Source organism: Danio rerio, chromosome 23 (assembly GCF_049306965.1).
Source record: "Danio rerio strain Tuebingen ecotype United States chromosome 23, GRCz12tu, whole genome shotgun sequence".
Lineage (NCBI taxonomy): Eukaryota > Metazoa > Chordata > Actinopteri > Cypriniformes > Danionidae > Danio > Danio rerio.
The window spans coordinates 5,718,884-5,734,665 of NC_133198.1; the positions used below are offsets into that span (position 1 = coordinate 5,718,884).

General features: G+C 34.5%; 2 protein-coding genes across 2 annotated transcripts in view; both read right to left on the reverse strand.

Moving 5' to 3' along the window:
- The window catches only part of tnnt2a (troponin T type 2a (cardiac)), a 31,873-nt gene extending 27,321 nt beyond the window's left edge, over window positions 1-4,552 (reverse strand). The window contains 3 exon segments of the mRNA NM_152893.1: window positions 2,302-2,312; window positions 2,623-2,661; window positions 4,509-4,552. Coding sequence (NP_690853.1) covers window positions 2,302-2,312; window positions 2,623-2,654 — 43 coding nt within the window. The 5' untranslated portion in view covers window positions 2,655-2,661; window positions 4,509-4,552.
- Window positions 4,553-7,478: 2,926 nt separating this feature from the next.
- Window positions 7,479-15,782, reverse strand: part of lad1 (ladinin) — a 31,682-nt gene continuing 23,378 nt past the window's right edge. The window contains exons 12-14 of the mRNA NM_001386486.1: window positions 15,691-15,777; window positions 10,025-10,118; window positions 7,479-8,191 (exon numbers count right to left, since the gene is read on the reverse strand). Of these exons, the coding sequence (NP_001373415.1) occupies window positions 10,047-10,118; window positions 15,691-15,777 (159 nt within the window). The 3' untranslated portion in view covers window positions 7,479-8,191; window positions 10,025-10,046. The remainder of the gene's footprint in view (window positions 8,192-10,024; window positions 10,119-15,690; window positions 15,778-15,782) is intronic.

The window sequence follows — 15,782 nt, forward strand, 5'->3', positions numbered from 1 at the left end:
ATCCTTAATAATAGGCCCAGATAGAATCGGTGGATTTTATTTGCGATTTCTGTGCAAAATTCAGTAAAAAAAAAAAAAAAAAAGGAGTCGTTTTATATACAGTAGAATTATTTTTAGAATATAGAATATTATACAATAAATAAATACTTAACATTTTTTTAAAGGGTCATGTGTCAGGGTTCTGCCACTTTGGTCTTGAAAATTCTTGTTTTGGTGGCAGAGCTCTGACACTTCTCATGTCTGGTCCTGTTTCTGTCTCTGTGTGAGCGCGCGCCGTCGTGGGTGTACGTAGAGTGTGCGCGCTCCTGCTTGACGCGGCCGCGCGCGCGCTCTGCGTCCCTCAGACGCGTGCGCTCTTGTACTCGTGTTTGTGTTTTCGTCTTTCAGCAGCGTGGTGTTTCATTCCCAGCGTCTCAGTCTTGTTGGTTTCGGTTTTGGTCGGCGCTGGGATGAAGCATGCACGCTGCGTGTGTGAGCGCACGGTGAGTTTTCATTCATCGTGTGCTCAGTCTTGCGTCTTTTGTCAAAGCACGTGGCTCGGTGTTTACATTGTGGTCACGTGCTTTTGTCGTGTGCTTCAGTATTGTGTTATGTGAGCGCATGGCTTGTATTGTCTCTCTGTGTCATGCGCTCTCCCGTCTATTGTCTAGTCCCACCCTCCTTGTTTACCCATCATTAGTTAATTGTGTTCACCTGTGTGTCAATTTACTTTTTGCTTTATAATCCCCCTCATGTTTTCAGTCCTTTGTCAGTTCGTCGTCAATATTACCCTGTCTTGTTGTCTCCAGTCCTGTTTTGTCCTGCCAGCCCTGTCAAGTTTGTGTTTGCCTTTTTAATTCATGTTTTCCCCTTCGGGGTAGTTTTGTTTTGCCTTTTATTTTTATTTGTAGTTTATAATAAATATTTCTACATTTTTTCTGCAATTGGGTCTGCACTCCTTTTTTTTCCCTCACCGATCGTGACATCATGAAACACCAAAGCACATGTTTTGAGCTGTTGACAGTCATATATGTGTCTCACACTGCTAAAAACACTATTAGGACACATATATTTCACTAAAAAGTGAAAATAGTTTTTTTTTTTGCGTTATTTCGAGCTAATTTGTTCATCCAGTTTGAAACAAATTTCTAAAGCTGCGTCACAGCGATTAGATACTTGTATGTATTCCAGCGTGTAGACTGGCTGTCTGTACCTGCCAGTACTTTGTGACATCTCTGAGTGTGCAGCATTAATTCATGTGAAAGACTTGGTTCAAACCAATCAGTGCGCTCTATTGTGTATGCGGTGCAACTTCATTAATATGCATGATAGCTTCAAGGACTGAAACAGTGTTCGGACGGCAGAGAGACGCCACGTTGTGTTGCCAAAACAAGTGGAGTGGAAGAACAAGAACTGTTTGGAGACACTGGTCGTCAGTGTTGTGTTTTTAAATGTGCTGCAACGAAGGTTTTGTTTTCATTTTCCCACTTCGAGAGCACAGCTGGACTCACGTGTGGATTACAGTGCACGCAACACGCGGCAGAAATATGTTTGTACGGAACATTTTTTACCCGAGAGCTTTCCGCCTCTGGAAATGGTGAAATCCAGATTTGCCACTCATCTCCTTTTAACAAAGACGCGGCTCCAATTGCTGTTGATTGTCCTGTCTCTACAGATTTGGTAAGCGATCAGTGGTCTTTGTTTGTTTATTCAAATGGCAAAGTTAGTTTGCATCGTCAGTAGTTCTTTACAAAAAGTATAGTACATAAATCTTCTAGGCGTTTGCATATACTTCCATAATATTACTGAAATTAATATAAAAACTGACTAGACATATATTTTTCTTCTGATTTCTACAGGCGCACATTCCATCTGGGCCTAAATGATATGCTAATCATGTTTAAAAATTAGCATTAAACCACATATGTAGTTTAGTTTAACATTTTGCCCCTTTATCTGACTTTTGTTGAGCTTTGTAGTAAACTTTGGTATTATTTTTACCACAAAACCTTCACTAACTAAAACCCTGATCCAAATAGTTTAAGAATATGTGTGATTTTATTTTAAAATTCAGTAGCTTCTATGTTTACAAGGTGTTATTCTCTTAGCTCATGTTTCTCTTATTAAAAACATGGTACATTTTAGCCTACAAACACCATCATCACTATATAGCCAATTTGCTGCTCCACTTCTCAATCTAACACATTAAAAGTCCCGCAAATTAGCCGCAAGGTCAATATTTATGACCTACTTTAAACAAAACCAGCATTATCTTGTTTATAGTGCATGTATGAAAGTAATATTATGGAACATAAGACTTACCCTCCTGCTCCCTAGAGAAGAAGACAGAATAGAGCTGTTATTTCCATTGTTCTCATAGCTCAAGTACTTTCCTGACAGCTGTGTGAACTCTCAGATTAAACAGACTTATCAGATGAGTGACATATGGTATTAAAATAACCTATAGCTCTTATGACTGCGACATACACATAATGCAATATATTCATACATGTCTCTGGTTAGGATGTAGATGTAATATCTCTGGGTAAAAAAAGCTGATAATAATATATTGTTACAGACAAATTCATAAAGGCCATATTATCACTAATGAAGGGGTGATAACTAAATGAGAAAAACACTTACTCGTACTCTTCCACTTCTTCGTTGTCTGACATGTTTGCTCTGTCCAAAAAAAAAAACAAAAAAAAACAAACAACATAAATTTAAGGATTGTTATATATTATATTATGGCGACGCAGTGGCGCAGTAGGTAGTGCTGTCACCTCACAGCAAGAAGGTCGCTGGTTCAAGCCTCGACTGGGTCAGCTGGCATTTCTGTGTGGAGTTTGCATGTTCTTCCTGCGTACGTGTGGGTATCCTCTGGGTGTGACGATTTCCCCCAAAGACATGTGGTACAGGTGAATTGGGTAGGCTAAATTGTCCGTAGTGCATGCGTGTGAATGAGTGTGTGTGTGGATGTTTCCATTAGATGGGTTGTCTGCTGGAAGGGCATTCGGTACATAAAACCATGCTGGTTAAGTTGGCGGTTCCTTCCGCTGTGGCTACCCCGAATTAATAAGGGAAGCCAAAAAGAAAATGAATGAATGAATTTTATATTATATAATATAAATAAATAAATAAGCAATAACTAACTAAATAAATAAATAACTAAAATAAAATAAATAAATGAGAAACTAACTAGCTAAATAAATAAATAATTAATAAACATTTTGCTTGGCAGTGTGTACTATTAATGGATATTATTACAAAAATCCATTACCAAAAATGTGAACCACAAATAAATAAGTTAAATCATTTTCTAAATAATCAGTATAGTTGTTAAATGATCAAAATCTCTACAATAATTGTTTTCTTTCTTTCTTTCTTTCTTTCTTTCTTTCTTTCTTTCTTTCTTTCTTTCTTTCTTTCTTTCTAAATAAATAAATAAATAAATAAATAAATAAATAAATAAATAAATAAATAAATAAGCAACTAACTAAACAAACAAACAAACAAACAAACAAATGACTAAATAAGCAACTAACTAAACAAATAAATAAATAAACAAACAAACAAACAAACAAACATTTTGCCTGGCAGTGTGTACTTATTTATTCATTCATTTTCTTTTTGGCTTAGTACCTTTATTAATCTGGGGTCACCACAGTAGAATAAACCCCCAACTTATCCAGTAAGTTTTTACGCAGCGGATGCCCTTCCAGCTGCAACCCATCTCTGGGAAACATCCACACAAACTCATTCACGCTCATACACTACGGACAATTTAGCCTACCCAATTCACCTGTACTGCATGTCTTTGGACTAGGGAGGGACACCGGAGCACCCGGAGGAAACCCACATGAACAGGGGGAGAAAATGCAAACTCCACACAGAAACGTCAACTAACCCAGCCGAGGCTTAAACCAGCAACCTTCTTGCTGTGAGGCAAAAGCACTACCTACTGCGCCACTGCGTCGCCCGGGCAGTGTGTACTATTAATGGATATTATTTACATAAATCAATTACCAAAAAATGTGAACCACAAATAAATAAATAAAAACATTTTCTAAATGATCAGTATAGTTGTTAAATGACCAAAATCGAAACAATAATTGTTTCTGTATATGGATCTAATAATGCCATACTTATTCTAATCGGCACATATTAAAATCTAAAACTTAAGTGATCATACAGAATTTTTTAATTGACTTTAAATGATTAAATAATATTCAGTACATTGAAAACTACTGCTAGACTAGAAATATGTATAATAATAATCCATATTTTATGGCTGCTCTGTGATCTTAAAAAGATTTTTCAAATATGTCATCAAACAATTCTAGCTCTAAATAAAACTAACAATACATTTGACAAATAAAACCATAATTACACTGAATTAGTATAACGTAAAGTGTAAAAATATGTAACTAAAGACATTAGGGACTGTCTTTAAAACATCCTCATAGAAATACCATCTTTGACCCACATAACACAACAATAATATCCTTCACAGCACATAATGCTCTTACCTGATCTGACACGCAGCAGAGATGCAGAGGAAAACCAGCTCAGCCTCTCCTCTGGATTCTTATATGTGAGGAGCTGTGGGTCACTCTTCTCACTCACTGGGTTTATTTTTACCCTCACTGATAAGTGGAGAACAGTCCTGCTCCCTAAAAGGCTGCAGCAATTGTTATAGTGAGGAGTATGGAGATAAACACAGATATCAACACAGGTCTATTCTGCTGTCGTCTGATAACACGTGCACTGGTTAATCTCTCAGCGCTTTCTTCATGTTTGCTCACGCCACCAGACTGGCACTGAAGGCCTTCACATGTCCCAGAGGATGTTGTAAGGGCTTCTATGCCCCTATTTACATGATTTAAATTAAGTCTTTGGTGTCTCCAAAATCTGTGGTTGATGTTTCAGCTCAAAAATCCATTTGGGGTTAGAGGGAATTTTAGCTGTATTGTGCCTGTGCCTTTAAATGCAAATGAGTTCTCCCCACCCACTGTACTGGCATGTCAGGTGTCCTGACATACAGCTGAAGTTTGAATTATTAGCTCCCCTGAATTATTAGACTGCTTGTTTATTTTTTACCCAATTTCTGTTTAACGGAGAGAAGATTTTTTCAAGACATTTCTGAACATAATAGTTTTAATAAGTCATTTCTACTAACTCATTTACTTTATCTTTGCCATGATGACAGTACATAATATTTAACTAGATATTTTTCAAGACACTTCTATACAGCTTAAAGTGACATTTAAAGGATTAACTAGGGTAATTAGGTTAGGATAATTCAGCAAGTTATTGTATAACAATGGTTTGTTCTGTGAACTATCGAGTATAACTTAAAGGGGCTAAAAAATTTTGTCCCTAAAATTGTGTTTAAAAAATTAATAACTATTAATTCTAGCCGAAATAAAACAAATAAGTCTTTCTCCAGAATAAAAAAATATTATCAGACATACTGTGAAAATTTCCTTGCTCTGTAAATCATCATTTGGAAAATATTTAAAAAAGAAGAAAAAAAAATCGAAGAGGGCTAATAATTCTGACTTCAACTACATACACAGCAAATTCATCAGAGTTAAATTCTTGGTGTTAAAGCATTTCAGAGTAAAGTATTGACATTATAGAGTTAGATTTTGATAAATGAATAAGAGTTAGAATTGATTTGATTCAGTGTGAAATCAAGGAATTATCTATCCAACACTTGGTGTTATTTCCAACATCCAGGAATTCAAGCAGCCCCAGTAACTGAAGAACTTTATCGACACCATTTTATCTGAGTTTTAGAACAGCAACAGGTGAGTCAAATTACATCAATGTTGGCATTTTACTGACTTTCTCTAAGGAAATCCAGTTGTAAATATATTAAGTTAATTACTTTAAATGAACCGCCAAGGTTTAAAATTGTCACTCCATTCTATTGTTTGTGTATCTAACTTAACTGCATTGCTATTGACTTCATTTTCAAGAATGTTTACATGCTCACACATACATAGAGCATAAAAACATCAAATGTACATGTTCAACACATTTCTGTCACGGCAAATGCCATTTGTGTGTTGTTACCCACCTGTAAAATAAAATCGAAACTTCTCCTTTAATTCGAAGTGCTCTAAAGAGCGAGGGAATCTCCAGAGCCGCCTCCTCTGCCTGGATACTAATGGCACCACAGGACGGTTTCTTTGAGTTTTGGAGAGTTTCTGAAACATATCTGGTGAATAAATCAACATATACTTACTTGTAAAAGGCTTCCTGACTATATGATTGTTTTATTATTTGTGTATGTTAATTTAGTTATTCCAAACGCCGCGGCACTTTTAAACTGGGCCATTCATGGCCGTCCATGTAACGTTAGTCAAAGACTTGTGTGAAAACTAGGGCCAGACAGAATCTGTGGACATTTTTTGTTATTTCTGCGGAGAATTTTGGTAAAAATCTGCAGATTTCTGCAGAACTATTTTGGGAGTATCATAACTAAAACCTTATTATGTGAAATAAAAAGTATTTTATATATATATTTTTTTACTTTTATTTACTGTTTGAAATGCAAATCCAATTAGATTCACTTTATTTGGTAAACAAAGCAAGTCTCTCACATAATAAATCTACTAAAAGAAAATATTACTGTACAAACTGCATTGTAAATAAATCAAATGAATATTTTCATATTAGTCAATAATATTACAGTAATTAATAAAAAAAAACTGAATAAATATAGATTTACATGCATTTACTCAAGTAAATAAACAGAATTGATGATGGGCAAAAAATCTGCGGAATTCTGCAGAAAATCTGCAGAATTCTGCGCGCGCAGATTCCGTGTGGGCCTTGTGATAACATACGCTTGAATTATATTTAGTGTTAACAACTATAAAAGTTGGATCATTAACGTTAATGTATTTAAATGACCACATTTGCACTCTCTTAGACATATAACATTAGTTAGGCTAGTTCTGTAGTCAGGAACATCTTAGTCAACTTTTTTTTCTCCCGCATGATATTGTGCTTAAAACTATAGGCTTAACTTTGCATATACACAACATTTTCGTTTCGTTAAAGGCATTTAGTGCGTTGTAAACAGCCACCTTTCTGTAAAATTAATCAACTGATTCATATTTTAGCAGCCTAGTTCTACCTACAGCTGTAATGCTTTGAGTGGTTATGAGTTACATTACTGTCTTTTCTTTATTAAAAACATGGTGCTCCAGTTTCCCCCACAAGTCCAAAGACATGTGATACAGGTGAATTGGGTAAGTTAAATAGTCCATAGTGTGTGTGTGTTTGTGTGTGAATGAGTGTGAATAGACGTTTCCCAGTGATTGGTTGCGGCTGGAAGGGCATCCACTTCGGGAAAATGTGCTGGATAAGTTGGCGGTTCATTCCGCTGTGGCGACCCCAGATGAATAAAGGGACTAATCTGTAAAATTAATGAATGAATATATATTCCTTAGGCACATTATTGTTAAAGAATGATGAAACAGATCCACTGATATAAAATTTTTATTCATAGACAAGCAAATCCCTCTGGGCAGAAACAGTAATTACACGACAGATCTTTCAGTTTTTTCCAAAAGAAGAAAAAACGCTGACTTTGGCTGAAGTGGAATGGATTGAAGTCAGTTAGTAAAAGGCTTAATAGGACACATTTAGCTTGTCAGTCATTGAATTACATTTCCTAACTGTGACTCGTCTTCGGCAAGTTGAAACAACAGCTGCAGTGAAAGCACAGGTCAGTTTTAGATGTCAGTTTACAGTTTCATTAAACATCAATTTCCAGTACGTTTATTAAAACAGACATTATTGATATTACAGTTGTGCTCTTGACAGGTATGAGTTTATGCCTTCTCCTGATAACTCACTTACGCACATCTAGTATTTCACATCGCAGAGGAGTGGTAAAAACACAAAGGATCAGTATCAGTGTGTTCCTGCTGTCAGATGAACTCTCTGATCTGCAGTTTCTGTTTCACCTACAGTATAAAGACGCTGTAATGCAGTCCACTTTTTTTCAAAGAAACAACCAGCAGTGCAAGCCTTCAATTAACCCCAATAATCTTATTCGGTACTTTTAAATTAACTATAATGTAGAGAAGCAGAAGGAGAAGGAGTTTAGAGACAGTCCTCAACACTGACTGTCTGAGAGAGTCGATTCCTTCAAAATCTTCAGAGATCAATTATCAGACGTATCTCAGGAAAGCTGGAAACAGACAAAAAACACAGGATATGGGGATTTCGTTCAAAAGAGCATGCATTAATGACAATTATAATCCGGTACAATGCCATGCTACCAAATCTGTACTAATAACCATCATAATGAATTCAAAATCTGATTTCATGTTCATAGAATTGCTTCCGTAAAAGATTCATGACTAGCAATTTTCAAGTAAAACCTTATTGTTTCTAATTAGTAACTTGTAAATGTGAATTAAAAGGTTTTTTAATGCTTTTACCATGGTATCATTGCATTATTTAGACCTTGTTTACTAAGTAAAACATTAAGCAATTGCTTGGAAATGAAAACTATACTACACATCCCAGTATTGATTAATATTATTTGCAAGATTATATATGTATATAATCTGTGTTTGCTCAATAAAACGCCATTAAAACTAAATTGCAAATAAATAATATGAACATTTTAATATTAGCCAATCATATTACTGAAATTGATTAAAAAACTCAATTAATATAAATTTACACACGAGTATATAAATAGACTCAATGATGGGCTAAAAATCTGGGCCTGGTTATGAAAAGGCTAAACATATTTAACACATTTTTTTGACAATGTTTTACTTCACAGACATTTTTGTGAAAGGTTATTAGGCATTTAAAGGTATTCCAACCATAACCATCTGGCCATCCCCAACATTATCCATATAAGGAATGTGTAAAACAAAATTTAATTGGTTACATCTCTTTAAGCAGTAGGTGTCAAAGTCAATTCCTGGAGGGCCACGGCTCTGCACAGTTTTGCTCCAACCCTAATCAAACACAGCTGATTCAAATATTCGAGGTGTTCAAACGAATCTTGAACACCTTGATTAGGGTTGGAGCAAAACTGTGCAGAGCTGCAGCCGTCCAGGATTTGATTTTGACATCTATGTCTTAAAGGAAAATTCCACTTTTTGGAAAATAGGCTCATTTTACAACTACCCTAAAGCAAAGAGCTTAGAATCACCTAGAGGTGACACTCAGTAGAACGTTCCATTGCAGCAGCAGCGCCCAGCAACAGCCCCGGATTCCACCATTTTGGAGTGAAAGCGATCGGCCGTCCATTGGATCTTATTGCTGTCGTGATGGCAAGCAGCTGCTTTGTTTTTTATTTATTTATTTAAAAAGCGCATCAAAGCTGAGATACAACCAGAAAGACGGCAATAGAACACTTATTATCACAATCATCAGCACTTTTAATAGTTTATTTTACAGACTTATAATATGCTGTTGTTCTATTGGAGTTTTGATTCCAAAATGGCAACCGCACCATCTAGTGGCTGTTTCCCAAATTGCACTAGAGTGTCGCCTCTTGGTGATTCTATGATCTTTGCCTAGAGTTATAACTATAACTCTATAACTCTATAATATAWWATATATATATATATATATATATATATATATATATATATATATATATATATATATATATATATTTATTTATTTATTTATTTATTTATTTTTTATTTATTTATTTTTTTTTTCATTTACTTAGAAAACCAATGCTAACTTTTTGATTTAGTGGCTAATTCGTAGGAATTGGTATGATATCATTTGTACAATTAAGTAAAATTTGCTCATCCCCTAATGTTGCTTGGGTTCACCTGCTTTTTAAAATTTTACATTTTCGTTCGACTGAACTAACAAAACGAAAAATAATTACGTGAGATCAGGCTGACAAAACCTATGCCATTGTTTTATTTTTTTTTTAAATGTGTTTCTTAAATGACAAACAAATGAATTATGATCTGCCTTTTCTTCATTCCACTCATCTTTGTATATTTGTATTTACAGTAGAGACGAACAGTCAGCTCACTTTGTGTTTAGCCGCTTGAGCTTCACTTGTGGTCCTGCTCTTCTGCTCTTTCAAACAGACTTTTCTTACTGGAGATGTCCACATGTCTCAGATCCTGAGTAAGAACAAATCACAGATATATCAGCAAATTAACGCATCATGACATATGAAACAGTTCAGTTTTGCATATATTAAGTTTGTAACTTATCTAAATTCAGTTTAAGGAGTTTTAAGCTTTGACTTCTTTTATATATAGTACATAGAGTGGGGGAAATAAGTATTCAAAATGTCACCATTTTTCTCAAAAAACATATTTCTAAAGGTGCAGTTGACTTAAAATGTTCATCAGATGTTGGTACCAAAAAAAGAAATACAGCTATGCAAAGAAAACAAAATTAGTTCATTTATAAATGAAATTATGTGTAATAAAATGAAAAGACACAATAAAAAGTATTGAACACACGAAGAAAGTGAGATGTAAAAAGGCAGTGAAAGCCCAGACAGCAGCTGAAATCAACCCTCTGCCCTTCGTCATTGTAAATTAATATCCACCCCTTCAGTCCAACATCTACATTACTAGGATGATGAAGATGAAACAAGGGTGGACATTTTAGCAAGACAATGATCCACAACACAGGCAAGAAAACTCTCAAATTATTTCAGAGGAAGAAAATCAGGCTGCAGAATGGCCCAGCCAATCACCTGACTTGAATCCAATAAAAAATAAAATATCAGATTTGATAGACGAGACCCAGAGTACTATCACACACTCTGTTGAAGTCTGTGAAAAACTCACACCTGAGCAATGCATGTGACTTCATTTTTCATACGGGAGGTGTCTTTTAGCTGCCCTCACCAAAAAAAGTCTTTTAAATAAAGTATTAAATGCATTTCAGTAGTTCAGTACTTTCTCCTGGAGTCATTCCATTATTACACTTTAACATTTTTTATTGTTTTGTTATAGTTGTAAGTTTGTATTGTTTAAGTTTTTACCAAAATCTAGTTCAATTCCATGTCAACAGCTCCTTTAAAAATATTATTCCCAGAAAATAAAAAATAAAATATCCAGCTTTTTCCTTAAGACTAACTCATTTATTACTATTTCCTTTATTTCAGACTCTTAGTCCATATCCCAAAACAAATCACAAATTACAAAACAGAGATAATACCATACAGTCAGAAATGTATTAACATCATTTAAAAAAAAACATTTATTCCAATGCGTCCAGTATCAGGAAATGTACTTAGTATCACTAAGTGTGGGATGATTTAAAACCTTTATGACTGCATTTCTTAATATATTCAAAGGACACTTAAAATCATTCATAGATTTCCTTAATACATACAGTTGAAGAATAATGTTTATTTTTTCCCCAATTAATGGAGAGATTTTTTTAAATACATTTGTAAACATAATAGCTTCAATAACTAAACAAACTGATTTATTTTATCTTTGCCATGATGACAGTAATTAATATTTTTTTAGATATTTTTCAAGACACTTCTATACAGGTTTAAGGGGTTGGGGTAATTAGACAAGGTATTGTACTGTATAATGATGGTTTGTTCTGTAGACAATTGAAAAAAAAAAAAAAAAAAAAAAAAAAAATATATATATATATATATATATATATATATATATATATATATATATATATATATATATATACTGTATATATATATATATATATATATATATATATATATATATATATATATATATATATATATATATATACTGTATATATATGTAGCTAAAAAGGGCTAATAATTTGAACCCTAAAATGTTTTAAAAAAATTAAAACTGCTTTTATTCTAGCTGAAATAAAACAAATAAGACTTCTTTCTGAAGAAAAAAATATTATCAGACATACTGTGAAAATTTCCTTGCTCTGTTAAATATTATTTGGGAAATATTTAAAAAAGAAAAAAAAAATCAAATGAGGGCTAATCCACTTCAACTGTACATAAATGTGTTGTTTTAATCAGTAAACATATTATTTGTACTTTGCTTTTTCTTAATATTTACATCCTCTTACGCTGTTTTAAATGTGCCACATTCTTCACCTCAACTATGAAACTTGTTTTCTAAATGACAGATTTTTTTTAAGAGCACTGAAAAAGGTCGTTTAAGGATAAGTGGAGGTGTCATTATAATGACTGAAGTCGTAAATGATGGTTCAGACTTGTAATTTCACAGGCGCAAACTACTACACATTCACCACAGACATGGCACATGTTTGTGTGATGAGTAATGAGGTCATATCAGTCAACACAACTTAATAAACAGAGAAGATGTAACACTGCCACCAAGCCAAAGACCAAAGAATAGCACTGTTCAGTGAACGAGTGCAGATCATAAAGCTTCCATGATGAGGCTCACAAGCAGTGTTGTAAAGTAACAAATTACAAATGCAAAAATTACTGTAATTGAGTAGTTTTTCTCAGGAATTGTACTTTACTAAGTAGTTTAAAAAATGTGCACTTTTACTTTCCCTCGGGTACATTTTTAGTGCAGTATCTTTACTTTTACTCCACTACTTTCCTTCAACCTGCAGTCACTACTTTACTTATTTCTTGTCTATGGTGATTGGCTAAAGTAGAACAATCAGTCCCGTGATTCCTGTCCAATCAAATCGCACACAGAAAGTAAATCACATGATACTGAAAAACATCAACACATGGGTGCTTTATAAATGCAGCAAACCTTTTCTAAACATTCAACGTGTCCATGAAGATGTCCAAAATCTTTACACACATTACACAGATTTTTAATAGACTGGATGTCACTGATGAGAACATAGATGCCAAGTATATAGATGTATGTAGGAGCCATCCATTGTTTATTGGAGGTTGGCCACAAGGTGTCAGTAGGAGACTATATAACTGTGGCTTCACTAGAGTAAGAGAGCGTTGGTAGGAAGCACACAGTTTTTGACCGTAGCTCAACGTATCGTAGCTCAACGTAACTTAACTTAACTCAACTCAACGTAACAACTTAAGGTAACAGAGAAGTGTGCATATAGATTAAGGAAAAGTGATGAAGTAATTCTGTTGATTGGAAAATAAAGACGTTTTTATTTGCAGCTATTTTGCTTACGGACTTTAACTTTTACGCGTTACAAACTTGCTCACTCTACCAACTAGAGATGCGCGGATGGGCTATTATTTCATCCGCAACCGCATCACAAAACTCATCATCCGTCCGCCATCCATCCGCACTAACATTTTTGACCAAATTTTAAAACCGCACCCGCCCGTCATCTGCTGACAGAGCTCTTTATTTGAATGGCTTATTCCTTTTTATTATTAAATGAATGTTTCTTTATTGATTATTAGAAAAAAGAGAATGACTTTAATGACATGTAGTTAATCCAAACGTGCAAGTCAAATCCAGCATTAATTGACGCTTTGAAGTGACGCTAAACAATACGAGGACGTGTCTTTTCACTTAATTCGATTCCTCGGTCGGTCCTTGAGTCGTTTCCTTGCGTCCTTCCCTCGCATCCTATAGGGGTGGAAAGACGAGGAAAGAAAGCAAGGAAAGGAAACGAGGATACACAAATAAGAAATGAGAAGCACCCCTATAAAGCTCTCAGAATATCAGCAGTGAACTCCGTCTCCTATTGGCGCACAGGGACAAAAATAAATAAATAGCCTAAATTAAACGCACTGTACTGTACAATTTTTTTATTATTATTGTAGCCTAGAAAACGCATTTTGACACATCATTTCAACATTCAGACGAGAGCGCCTGGCCTCTAATGTGCCCTGCTGCGCTGAAGGAGCGCTCGCTCGCAGCACTTGTTGCTGGAATGCATATTCTCTTGGCAAGGTGTTGTAAACGTGGGAATGACTGCCTTGTTTCTCCCAAAAGGAAAGTAGATTTTCCTCTGCTGATCCGTCTATACGGAAGTTTGTAGATGAAACTTCTGTACTTCATCCAGAATTAGTGTATCCGATTCCTCCTCTCATTCTGTGAAGTCAGTCCTAGGCTTTTTCGTTGGTGCGCCAGCAATGTGTACAAAAACAGTACAACCGCCCACCACCCGCCCGAATTTAATTAAAATATTATTTTTCGTCACGTCATCCGCCCGATCCACGGTTTATCCGCGGATTCCGCGGCTGTAACCGCCATCCGCGCATCTCTACTACCAACAATAGCGCCAATGGAACAACTACAACTGTAAAAAAAAAAAAGGATGTCGACTGTGTGATGACTAAAATCACCAAACAGCCTTACACAACCACTAAATGATACAAATAAAAAATGGTAGGAAGAAAGGACTGAACTAATGAAGAAAGGAAGGACCAAATGAATGATTCTAGGATTCAAGGAAGGACTGAACAAACAAAGGAAGGAAAGGAAGGAAGAAACGAACGAATAAATGAACAAAGGACCTAATGAAGGAAGGAACAAAAACGAGGAACGAAAGAACGAATGAATGAGTGAACAAATGAAGGGAAAAACGAAGGAGGACCAAATGAATAAAGAAACGAACAAATGAATGACGGACAGAACAAAGGACCTAATGAAAAAAAGGAACAAAAACATAAACGAACGAACAAAGGACCAAATGAATGAAGAATTCAAGGAAGAACTGAACAAATTAAGAAAGGAAGGAAGGAACGAACGAATTAACAAATGACCTAATGAAGGAAGGAGCAAAAATATAAATGAGTGAACGATTGAAGGTAGGACCAAATGTATGAAAGAATGAACGGACAACCAAATAAATGAAGTAAGGGCAGGACAAACGGAAGAAAAGTTGGAAGGAACAAACGAACATAGCAAGGAAGATCACTAAATGCACTATAGAATGTTACGTTTACACATAACTGCATGTAAATGCATCAGCTTTTTACAGTGTTATACTCACTACTCTTGAGTAGTTTTAAAAGGTCTACTTTTTACTTACACTTTGAGTAATAATTACAACAGATACTTTACTTGCACTTAATTTTTGGGCAGGTAATGGTACTTTTACTTGAATATGATTTGTTAGTACTCTTTTCACCACTGAACACAACATTTTATTTGATCATACTGTATATACAAGAAGAAAAATCAGACCACTTGACATAGACAGTCTAAATGTAATGTAGTAATGTAAATGTAAGGACGGACATAAATTGGAATTTAAAATAAAAACATACTGTCATTTAGATTTAAATAAATCATAATGAAAACAAGCAAACAAACAAACAACAAATGTGTTCCACCAAATACTGATTTAGATTTCTTCTGAAGATAGAACTCTAGTATTAAGTTATAAAAAGATGAACATAAACATTTACTAAAACATTTTGTAATTATACATTGCTTTATAAATTATTTAAATTAAATTGTTAGTATAAATTTGGAGAAAGGCCAATAGGTATTCATACTCAAGAAAATTAAATAGAGGGCTGTTTAGATTTAGTGTAAATTTTCAAGAAAAGTCAGCTATTTGAGAGTACAAATATGAATTGTAAATCCAGAGAAACTGAGAATGTAGTCATATTTTTTTTCCATGAGCCAAGCAACTCTTAATGTAATAGTACCTGCCAGTTGAAGAAATATATATATATATATATATATATATATATATATATATATATATATATATATATATATATATATATATATTATTCTTCAATTGTATCTGTAAGCAGTTTAACCCAAGCCTGCACAATGCAGAACATACCGTAGGAGATGATGAGATGTTGAATGTTTTCTTCTGAACCCAGCGATTAATCCGATCAGAGATTCCTGAAGATAAATTACGAAAATCCTGAA